The 11,751-nt window shown below is 33.2% G+C and overlaps 2 protein-coding genes across 3 annotated transcripts; one reads left to right on the forward strand and one right to left on the reverse strand.

Moving 5' to 3' along the window:
* The first annotated feature begins 1,470 nt into the window (after nt 1-1,470).
* LOC140825859 (pre-mRNA cleavage factor Im 25 kDa subunit 1-like) lies at nt 1,471-4,127 on the forward strand. 2 transcript variants are annotated; one of them, XM_073187860.1, is made up of 7 exons: nt 1,471-1,833; nt 1,952-1,997; nt 2,919-3,012; nt 3,115-3,188; nt 3,265-3,355; nt 3,441-3,548; nt 3,783-4,127. In XM_073187860.1, exons 1-6 carry the CDS (start codon nt 1,661-1,663, stop codon nt 3,536-3,538), a joined length of 576 nt encoding a protein of 191 aa, XP_073043961.1. In that variant the 5' UTR covers nt 1,471-1,660; the 3' UTR covers nt 3,539-3,548; nt 3,783-4,127. The 2 variants fall into 2 exon arrangements, with proteins under 2 accessions (XP_073043961.1, XP_073043960.1); XM_073187859.1 differs by having other exon boundaries at nt 1,473-1,833; nt 3,265-3,351; nt 3,438-3,548.
* Nucleotides 4,128-6,114: 1,987 nt separating this feature from the next.
* On the reverse strand, nt 6,115-9,599 carry LOC140825860 (protein phosphatase 2C 7-like). The gene is given in 5 exon segments (XM_073187861.1): nt 6,115-6,730; nt 7,122-7,227; nt 7,306-7,659; nt 8,082-8,156; nt 8,159-9,599. Coding segments are annotated over 5 exon segments (1,008 nt in total). The 5' UTR covers nt 8,309-9,599; the 3' UTR covers nt 6,115-6,407.
* Between the last annotated feature and the right edge of the window lie 2,152 nt (nt 9,600-11,751).

Here is an 11,751-nt window from a genome sequence, read left to right on the forward strand (position 1 = left end):
TACATTTATGTGAATATCGATAAGATAACATTTATAGAATTTGTAAATATTATATGTTTCATCACATTATCGGTACTCACATAAATATACACGATAATAGTGTAACATAACAAAATTGTATATTGTATTAGTAAATATACCATTTTAAATAGGTAATATAATATTCTCAATTTTAAGTTTAGATTATCCTCGCTAATTTTTCTTTTTTTACTAATGTTATCATGTATATGTTGTAGAGGGTACCTTTTTAAAGTCAATTTTTTATATCTAGCTTCAAATAAATAAAACATTTCCGAATCCATTTAACTCACCACAATAAATAAAGAAAAAAATACGTTTACACGTGGAGAATAAAAATAAAAATATTTTTGCTGGTGTCTTGTGGATATCTCAGTCAAAATTTTAAATTATTATAAAGAAATAAATGTGCACACCAAAACATCATAATAATTAATTAATTATTTAACTAGGATTTTTTTTAAAAAAACTCTTTATATTTTTATGATAGTTTTGTGGGTTAGGGGGTAGATCTACTTATATTGTGAATACATTTAAATATATATTTTTCAAGTTTCAAACAAATTTATTTATGTATGTTTTGTGTTTTGTGTTTCTGAAAAATTGTTTATTTATCTTATTAAATTATACAGCTTTGACCCCCATAAATTGGAGTAAACGCGCCTGGAAACCTCTTTCCTGTCAGGAATCTCATTATTATTCTGGCCGCTGCCAATCCTTGGCGCTAGCAAATTGGTGAGGAATTTGTCGGGTTCATTAATAAATCTGATTTGCAATTTGACTTTTTTCAACCTATCAATAGTTTTATCGCATCATAAATATTTGTTAATATGATATCGTTAAAAAATCACGATTTTTCCCATAATTAGGTCGTAAGTTGTGTCGATTCTATCGTGCTATATTTAGAATTTTACTGATGAAATCGATTATAAGTTTACAGAAGATATTGAAAAAGATATGTAGTTTTATAAGTAAATTTTTTAATAATATCGATAATTTTTGTGCAAAAATATGAATTAATTCTTAAAAGGATGATCATGTTCGATTTCGCGTCATAATAAAAAAACGGAAAATTGGTCTACAGTCTCCAGTCGTCGTTTTTTTTTGTCTTCAGTCCCTAGGTACTTTTTTAATACCACATTTCCACATGAAGTGTACCACATTTTGTGATTGAGGATTTTTCACCAACTTTCTCATAAAAAAAAACATAGCGTGAAATGAGTGGACTGTTTTTACAATTTTTTTAAATCCAATGGATTTTATACTAATTAGACTTATATATTATAATATTATTTTAATATGTAAAAAAATAACTTGTTATGACGTGAACCAAACACGATCCTGCGTACACGTTTTTTGTGGGCAAATATGTCAAATTGATTACACTTGGTCTGCCATTAAGAAATTGGCTCTGGCAATACCACTATCTCCCTTTATTTATTCTTTATGCTATTATTATATTCGTGCCGCCATTATCAGCCTCCATTTCTCTCCAGTACAGCCACGTGGCTTTCCCACTCCGCTGCTTTTTCCGGAATATTACAGTATTCCCATCCCCACTTCTCCCTGTCCCTCTACCACCTTCGCTTATTCTCTGTCACTGTTGCAGTAGCGTATTTCTGATTCATAGGAATCGTTGCAAATGGCTAATCAAACTGTGGTTTTGGAGAATGGTAACTCCCACCAGAGTGCTGATCATAGTGATACTGACGAGCTGGATATTTACCCCCTGAGCTGTTACTACTTCGGCTCCAGAGAGGCCGTCTCGTTGAGGAACGAGACGGTGGCTGAACGGGTTTTGCGTATGAAAGCCAAGTATGTACGAGTTTACTGATTTTATGACGGGAGAGTGTTTCTCTTGTTAATTTTGGGTGTTTTTTATGTGGGTTTTTTTTTTGTTTGGAAAGCTACTGAATTTGTGATTTGGAATCAGCTACGATGCGTATGGAATGAGGAAATGCGTGTCTGCGGTGCTTGTGGTCAGTATTCTCTCTTTTCTTTGTGTTGTTTTATGACACCATGTTAGGACTCTGGATTTCTTGTGGGCGTCGTTAGTTTCCTGCGGAATAAATGGTGATGCGATATACGTAGTATAGTGCCCCATAATGATATAGTAGTGATTGAATGGTAATCGTCTTGATTGTTGAGTAAAATGTAGTCGAAATTTACATTTCTGTTGGATAAATTTGTCCATGATCGACTTGCAAATAATAACATTTTACTAAGAATTAATGTCCTTGTTGACAAAATAAAGTAAAATTGATTGCTACCGTTATTGGATTCAATAACTATTTTGTTTTTGTTGTTTCTCTTTGAATGTGTTTGACTCAGCAGACTGATAACTGCCATATCTTGAGGGTGTTCATTATTTCGCCGCATTCATGATATTAGCGTTGTTGTGGTATGAAGAGTGGAAATTAAATCTCATTACTTTATAGTACTGTATGTAAATGTATGTCATGTTGGTGTTTGAACTTTGGTACTAGTTCCTGTTTTGAACAATTCTCTAGACTTATAGCCTATCAATATGCTGCGGGAACTAGAAATTAGTAGGTAGACAATTGACATTTGGAATAACAATGCTTAACATCCAGCATAGTATCAAACTATATTCTGTAATGATGTTATTGATGCTGATATGAGTTGGTGTCAAATGTACTGCTCCAGCTTATCTTTCTAGTTTCTATGAGTTGATTCAGTCATTTAAATCCTATTATCTGGTGTGATATAGTTGATTCATTCGTTTTGGTACAATTATCCATACTTAGTCCGAACTAGCTTACTCTCATATGTATAGTTTGTTTTACATCCATGAACTTTTGCATGAGATATGCACTGCATATGACTTTTGAGATCGCTTTCCATCCCCATCCCTGAATTATCAGTAGTTCTAATTACAGGTTGAATTGTTTAAACACCCGCATGTCTTGTTGCTTCAAGTACAAAACTCCACATTCAAACTTCCTGGAGGTCGCTTACGTGTGGGTGAATCTGGTAAATCTCAATTTTAGGAGTCATTGGTTGAACTGAGCTCCTAGACTTGGTAATTGGATCCTAGGCAAGTTTCAGGACTTAAAAATTTGTTCTCGGCTGCAGATATTGATGGCTTAAAACGCAAGCTTTCAAGCAACTTATCAGTTGGTGAAGATGGTCGGGGTCCTGAATGGGAGGTATATAGAATCACAATCTTCCAATAATGGTTTGATTACTTTAATTTGCTCACCACTTCTTTTCGTGGATTTCTAGATTGGAGAATGTCTTGGAATTTGGTGGAGGCCTAACTTTGAATCACTTCTTTATCCATATTTGCCGGCGAGTACAAAAAAACCTAAGGTGAGTTTCTCGACATATTAGTCGTTCACACTTCTATGGCTGCCAGAAGTTCTTGAATCTTGACGGTCTAATGCTTATCTTTTCAGGAGTGCCACAAACTTTTTCTTGTCAAGCTTCCAGCAAGTCGGAGATTCATCGTACCAAGGAACTTCAAACTTCTTGCTGTTCCATTGTGCCAACTTCATAACAATGAGGAGGTATGACTTAATTGCAGTCACAGAAGCAATCAATGCAGCCACATTGAATTTGGCACTAATCTTATTGTGATTTAAAAGGAAAAAAAGAAAACTTTTTGCTGCTATGTTTATGTCCTCGCCCTTTTATGATCAAAATGCAGCTCACTGCAAACCAGATACTTATGTTTTGTGGGTGTTCATGAAACTTTTGCAATTAACTAGGAAATAACTTGTCCCAATTGTTGTATTCTGTAGACATATGGATCAGTTATATCTGGAGTCCCCCAGCTGCTGTCCAAACTCTCCTTCAACATTATAGAACAGTGAATGTGTTTGTTCTTCGCCATTGTGTTGGTGTGGTAAGCATGCAGCCGTCATCATAGAACAGCCCTGGATGCTAATTCAAGGACAGGCTGTTTCAGATATATTAGTGGTTTTTGGGACGAGAATACTATCAATATATGTTTTTCTACTAATGGGTTTGTTAAAAAAGTTGTATGGTTATCCATATGTGGATGTTCCTTATTTACAGTGATGATATTTTTGTGTTTTTAAATAAGGCACAGTTTGTTTCATATATAGAAATTAAAGTTGGAAATACTTCCAAGCGATCCATCCAAAGAGGAAGTTGGAGTGCTTAATTCTTTTATATACTTAAAAGCCTATCTGATTGAAAGTTTCAGGTAAAGGAAGCCGTCTAAAGCATCAGCGAACTTTGATATTCTTCTGTTTACCAAAGGCCAGCTTGATCAATTTTTGCATCAGCTCAAGCAATTCGAGGTTCAAATCATTCCTACTATGGAAAGATGTAAAATTTTGAATTATGCGATTGTTGAATTTAGTTTGAGAAATGTCAAATCTGCATTTTGAAGCCGAGGTTTGCCTCATAAAACTGTGGTATTTTATTTGTTATAATTATATTTTTTTACAGTAGGCTTTATCTGCTAGTGTACAGTTAAATATGATACTTTGAAGCTTGGAATATTGTGTAACAGAAGATATGAACCTTAGCATACTTGAATTTCATGTTATTATACCTGAATTTAGAGGTTTCTGTTGCTGCAGAAACCAACACATTGATTATGAATTCCAGAAACTTTGCCATATTTCACGATATATTAAATCCCATGAAGAAGAAAAACTGGTTTCTTCTGCAGAAGATTCTTTATGAATAGGCATATCTTTGAGGTTTTGTCTGTTGAAGTTGGCATTTGTAAATGTCTCCTGCAATGTTGTGTAAAAACTTGTATTGTTTGGTTGAATGTTAAGCACTTCATGCTGGCTACATAAGCAATTAAAGACCATATGAATTTCATGTGGACCGCGTCATGAGATTCTATTCTAACCCAAAATTAGTTGAAAAATTCAGATTATAATGAGATTTCACTGCTAAATAATTGTTTGCAGGCGTGTAATGATAATTCTATGTATATATAAAACCATACAAGCCCATGACAGATCTGTCTTAACCCAATCAGACTGGCAAACACAGTTGTGCAAGTGTCTTGTAGGTTCACATGTAATTCTTCAATTCTCCGTGGTCGCCTGTGAACTATTAATTAACCCACTTTGAAAACACAAGTCAAACCAAGCTAATCGATTTATTTTTGCGTATCAAACAAACATCAAAACATTTATAACTGAAAATAAACCAAAGCAAAACGGTTTGATTTTGGTTGGATTACACGATCGATTTAAAATCTTATTTTAAAAAAAATGAAATAATTCGATTATTTTTAACATAATTTTTAAAAAAATTAAACTAGCTATTTATAATAGACAGTGTTCGATATATAATAAGGATTAAAGAATTTAGCAATCCTTCAAAGTAGGATAACATTTCAAATCTAGTACCAGAAAAATAAATCCTTGAAATGAAGTATTTCAGCTTCAAAAACAACTGCTATTGTTTGGATGATCAACAAATATTTATTAAAAAGTAGTAAAAATAAATAAATATTATCAATCACAATGATTTAATGCTAAAATCAAATAAAATATTTCCACAACTGAAAAAATTATTAGAAAAGGGAGATCGTAATATCTAGTCTAGAACTAGAAGTAGCTGGATATGCTTTACCCCAATCGTTTAAGATATACTTGATTTTGCCTGACACATATTCAGGTAATTTTTTGTTTTTCCTGGACATCCAAGGGGGATTCTTGCAAGCTTAAAGCCACTGAAAAATATTGTTTAATAACTTGCTTGTTATAGACAAGCACTCCACTGCGATCATCCATATTGTATTCTTGAAAGAAATTTTGGCAGGGCAGAAGGTGGGAAGAAAACATCAGGATCCTCCTCCGACATGGGAAAACGAATGGAGTCAAGATTCTTGGATTCATCTCCAAATTATCGACCATATATTCGTGGGCCGTGTTTGCATTTGAGTATTACATCTGGTGATTCAACCTTGAATGTTCATCATTAGATCCAACAATGATCACAGCCGCATATCTGGACCAACTCATTAACCCAAGAATCCTTCGAGTCAATTAAGTTTCAATTTTATGTTTGTGCAAAACAGGCCATCTACTCGGTACTCGAGTAAACATTAGATAAAATTTACATTTGAAACACTTGTGATAATCCTCATTATTTTCACATTATAACAATCAAATTTTTAGATGTTGCAATTAACAAAATACTCTACTTTTTCTCTAAGATTGAACCAGATGCTTGTTTAGGAATGGTTAATCTTCAATCCCATGTAATTACAAATCTTAGTCCCATTGAAGATTTGGGATCTTAACATGAAGAGAATAAAACTAAGATAAATTTACCACATTGCAAGACCATAACAAGATTAGAAGACACGAGGACTTCAACAGTTCAACTTTAAAAAGGAGTACCGAGCTTCCTCGGCTCAAGTCTTGTTTCTAACCTCTCCTTCGAGTTTTCAAATCTACCACAATAACGGATATATTATCTTTGCTGCCTCTATGGAGAGCAAACTGTGAGAGATAATCTGCTGCATCTTGGGCTGCAGGATCGACATCTTCACCTCTTTCTTTCAAAAGGGTATCACCATTCTTTCTATGCCAAAGTAGGATTCGTCTTCTAGCCAAATCACAAGCCTCTTGATTTGTCATTACGTCCCATAGACCATCACTAGCTAGGATGAGGCACTCGTCTTCTTTTGCTCGAGGAATGAACATCAATTCCGGATCAGCAATAACGAAGGGCCTCAAGTATCTATCACCTGCCCATAAAAGAAGTGATAATACTATTAGTTGTCTTGAGACTCTTGTCTGCAGACAAAAGATTTGTAAAACTTCACAATCATATCAAGATCCAACATTGGAGTTTCAAGATCCGAAGGTCGAACCATTTTGTCAATTTCAAGGAATTACGTTGTTCGAAACCAAAGATTAATATTAGTATCATCACTTGAGTTAATTCTAGGCATCCATCAAATAGTGTGCGTATAGTAAATGCTAGTTTTGTGTCGCAAATGCACCAAGTATTCCTCTTAAATCCGTCTGTCTCCCCTCAACACAATCCTGCATCAGCCCTTCTATGTAGATACATATATCTTTCTGGAAATCAGTATGCAAAATCATTCATTGAGAAACATATTGTCAATTGCATACCAATGGATCTTGACATGGCGAGGACCCCTGAAACTCGATATCCTTCCCAGTTAATGACCCTGCCTCCTGCAGCTTCTATCCTGGCGCACTCATCCTCTCTATTTGGCTAGGGGAAAAAAAAGACTTGAAGCTAAACACACAGGAAACGAGTGAAAAATATTAGAATGAGTAACACGAGCCTTACTTTATGGTCCATAGATAATGGCATCGATGCTTTCCCCCGACAAAGAACTGCTCTTGAATCACCACAATTAGCAACAATAACATGAGTCGAACAAACAACAGCAACAACCGCAGTAGAACCAACCGAGTCAGGAGCAATAGGTGGAGGTACAGGGTTAGAAGCCATGCCCCTATTAGCAGCTATGGGGAATCCTCCAACTTTATCATCTAGTTTTCGTAAACAATTGACAAAAACCTTCGTCCACTCTTCTTTCCAATTATGTACAGTATTTTCAATCAAAGAATTTGCTTCCGAAGCAATACTTAGTTCCTCGGCTAAAGTTAGGTGTAGATGCTCTCGACAATAATTAGCAACCTATTCGTGCAACAACAAAAAAGAATCTGCTCTTTAAACACATTAGAACACAATGTCTCCTGATGGCTAAAATACAAACAGATAAATCTAATAAAAATTATACCTCAAGACTATATCAAAATCAAATTTTACCAAAGAATAATACAACCTTAATGACATCAAATCTTAATTCTAAATATATTTTACATTCTAATGAAAACAATTAGAAAAAAGAGTAGGTCGTATGTGAGACCGTCTCACGGATCATAATCTGTGAGACGGGTCAACCCTACCCATATTCACAATAAAAAATAATACTTTTAGCATAAAAAGTAATACTTTTGCATGGGTGACCTAAATAAGAGATCCGTCTCACAGATACGACCCGTGAGACCGTCTCACACAAGTTTTTGCCTAGAAAAAAAAGGTTTGGTTGTGTCTACCTGGGGACCTCCGTGTCCATCAAAAACACCGAATAGATGGGATGTTGAATCTGAATCTTGATGCTCAGGACCAAAAATTTGGATTCAGCCAACATCTGAGAAGGAATATTCAAGAAATGTGGAAGTGCAATGACCGAATCTTCCATTTCGGACATTCTTCCACAAATCGACGACAAGCCCCAAAGGGGTGTAAAATCTAAGGGAGAGATCTGCTTGTTTATCTTCATTTGTTAAGACTTGAGAATCCTCAAGAAAAAAAAATTAAAATAGTCTTTCTGATTCTTCTAATTCCGCAACCTCACCATTCTCTTCACTAGAAAAATAAAAAGGAAAAATCCTCAACTATATCCTGACTTGATTGACAATTCCCGTGAACTGAGCTTCTCGATTCCACAAAAAAACACTTTAATTCTTTATCATGAGATTAAGCAATATTTGATCAAAACTAGGGTCCTAAACTGGAACTTCCTTGATGCACAGAGTCGCTTGTTTTCATTGAGGATCTACAGCGCCTGCAGGCCAAAAGTTTGACGATCTTCCTTAAGCTGCTGGTTAATGTCATCATCTATAATCGAATAACTTTACAGTTTGCTCATGTCATGTTAAAGAATTGCTTCACCATCCTAGAACTTAATTATTCTGAACCATCAGTTTCGTAACTCCATTCTGAGTATTTTAAAAAATCAGAGGTTCTGAAAGCAGCTTGGTCATAGATGGTTCTGATAACAAACTTTGACTGTGGTTTTAATCCCAGTAATATCATCAGAATTTATCGACTTCGAATCAAACTTTCAAAGCTTAAATGCTGTAGCAAGCAGTGATTTATTTCATCCATCAAGTACAAGAGTTACCTTAAGTTTGTGAATCTCATAAACATATTAACTGAGACCAAAACATAATAAATTCCAAGAAAAACAGAAAAAAGAGTTAATTACAACTCCAATGCAATAGATTACATGACCTAAGAGAAGTGACTTTATGATATATTGTTAAATAGTTCAGGAGATGTAATCTAAACTTCATCAAATGGGACTCAAAATCCACACACAAGAAAACTGAATGACACTAACAGAGAATCTTCTGCATCTATTTTGATATTCTTCTTCATTCATAAGACGTAAGCAATCCCAAGTTCCAACCATAACTTATCATACACACCAACACACAAAGCATAAAATTATTGAATACAAAACTTACAAGTTCTTGAAAGATCTCAATCTTGAACCTCTATAAAGAGAGAAATTCCATCTTACCTCTTGATTTAAAATGACTTCTTTCGTCCCCCTCAATCCCAAGTATTAAAAATCCGAACTTTGATCTCCACGTCACCCAGAAACCTTTTCTCAGTTAAAATCAAAATTCTTAAGAAAAAGCATTAGGGACACCTAACCTCTTAACAAAACATAACTGGCATTCCTAGAGAATAGCATGCAGTGTGTACGCTTAGAAAAGACCATTAACAAGACGCAGCTCTATATAAATAAATAAAAAAAAACCGCTCATTCATACAGAAGAAGGCTAGCTGTTTACCATTTCAAAACAGTGCATTCAGTGGGCCTAATGCCTAAATGGCGGAAAGGGCTGTTTCTTGATTTCTCAAGAAAGAAAAAGGAGTTACAAAGAAACATAAACAATTATGTGTCAACCAATAGGAAACTTCAAATAATCTTCCCATCTCACTTATGGCAAACTTCTCTCCACACGGAACAACCCCTCGTATAAAAATTGTGCCTTGTGGGCCACCTGTGGACATGTGTCCATTTAGGTGTCCCATGATGATATGCTCGGTTCTCTGATGACTGGTCGCTTTCCATGGACGTCATTTTCTTTTTGAAAAATAAAAAACCACACAACAAACACAAGATTATTTTATAATGTTGATTATTTATTTTTATGGTATGTTCAAATATTAGTACTCGAATCATCGAAATATATTTATCACATTGGCTTAACATAGATTAACACGGATTTCGAGGAATTGTGGGACCTTAGCCAATAGAAACTCTCCACGATTGGGAGAAGGTTTGAGTGATTGCAGAATACATCAGATTTGGTGTGACAGACGCTGGATTATTGGCTGCGTGTCAACTTCTCAAGGGTGGATTCTAAAGTATTAAATGATGCATTAATCATTTTACTTTATATACACACACACATTGTATTTCTACTATTTCATATATGTTTAACGTATGATAATTTCTTTTAGATGAATTATCGTATGCTATTTTTTGTATATTAAATTATGTATTTTATATGATATATATTATCTTATTTTTACTACTTTGTAAAAATATATTTTTCGAATAAAGATAATATTGGAAAATGATATTCAGGTTATAAAATATATTCAAATTAAAATAGCAAATTTTTTTTGTATGAACTTAATTAAAGTTGCGTGGGGCTGCAATCTGCATGGCGATTTTTCCATCCAATTTTCTTTGAAGAATAATAATTATTCTTCTAATTCTTATTTTATTAGAGATTTGGGTGGGTCAATTATTGATGTTTCTAAAGAAAAAAACTTGTATATTTAGGGCATCTCCACCATTTTGATGCAGTCTTTCTTCTTCCAATGGAGGCTGCGCTATTTTGCCAAAATAGAGCAGCCCCACTCCCATGCGCCTGGCGCAAGGGTTTGTTTCTTTTTTCTTTTTTTTTTTTTAAATTTTTTTATTTGTATTTATTATAAATATTTGTATTAAAAATTATAAATATTATTTAAATAATAGTATAATATTTATTTTATTATTTTGATAATTAGATATTTAATCATATAAATTTAAAAATAATAATTGTTGATTTTTAAAATATTTATTTATGTTAATTATTATTAATTAAGGACTAATTTGATTTAATGATTTATAATTAATATAATTTTAATACAAATGCAAAAAAATTAATATAACAATACAATTCATAAATAAATTGAAAAAGATAATTGAAATACAAATACAATTTGAAACACATAATTCAAATACAAAGATTTGAAGTAAATGAGTTGGAGCGAGAATATTCTTTGTGGTGTAAGATTTGAAGTAAATGAGTTGGAGATGAATGTTGTATTTGATACAGAAATCGCACTATTTTAACGTAAAAATTTTACCAAAATAGATTTTGTGGTTAGAGATGACTTTATCATCATTATATCTCAAAATTATTACCACATGTGATGTGAGTTCCGTCCAATTGTGATGTTAACATGTCCATTTGATTATTTTTTAAAATACATATAAATACTAAGATGAAATAAACCTATTTTATACATACATTATTAATATTTATTACATGTAATTTATCATAAAAATAATAATTAAATTAACTGAAAAATTCGATCGACTGAAAAACTAACTAAATGCTTTGACAATGTTTTATAACAAATAATTTTTTTAAAAAATTTTAAATGGAAAGAGCTCTCTTCTAAGAAGTATAGTTAATGTTATAAAATTAATAAAGTGTTGAGGTATTCTTATGAATAAAAGGCTACAACGAATCAAAATTTTACCCATCTATCTTGCTCTCAACCTTCGCCGCCACGAGGAAAAGAGAGGAAACCAAATCTTTTTTAAAATGAAATAGAAAAACTTTTAAAAATTAAAAGTAAGTGAAATTGAAGAGAAGTTTTTTAATATATTTTTGAAGAAACTTGTTTATGAACATTTGATTTATGACT

This window comes from Primulina eburnea, chromosome 3 (assembly GCF_022965805.1).
Source record: "Primulina eburnea isolate SZY01 chromosome 3, ASM2296580v1, whole genome shotgun sequence".
Lineage (NCBI taxonomy): Eukaryota > Viridiplantae > Streptophyta > Magnoliopsida > Lamiales > Gesneriaceae > Primulina > Primulina eburnea.

Coding starts and splice junctions, on each gene's coding strand:
- LOC140825859 (XM_073187859.1), top strand. CDS start 1,661: ATGGCTAATCAAACTGTGGTTTTGGAGAATGGTAACTCCCACCAGAGT. Junction 1,998..2,918: donor GCGTGTCTGCGGTGCTTGTG/GTCAGTATTCTC, acceptor TTCTAATTACAG/GTTGAATTGTTTAAACACCC. Junction 3,013..3,114: donor CTTACGTGTGGGTGAATCTG/GTAAATCTCAAT, acceptor TCTCGGCTGCAG/ATATTGATGGCTTAAAACGC.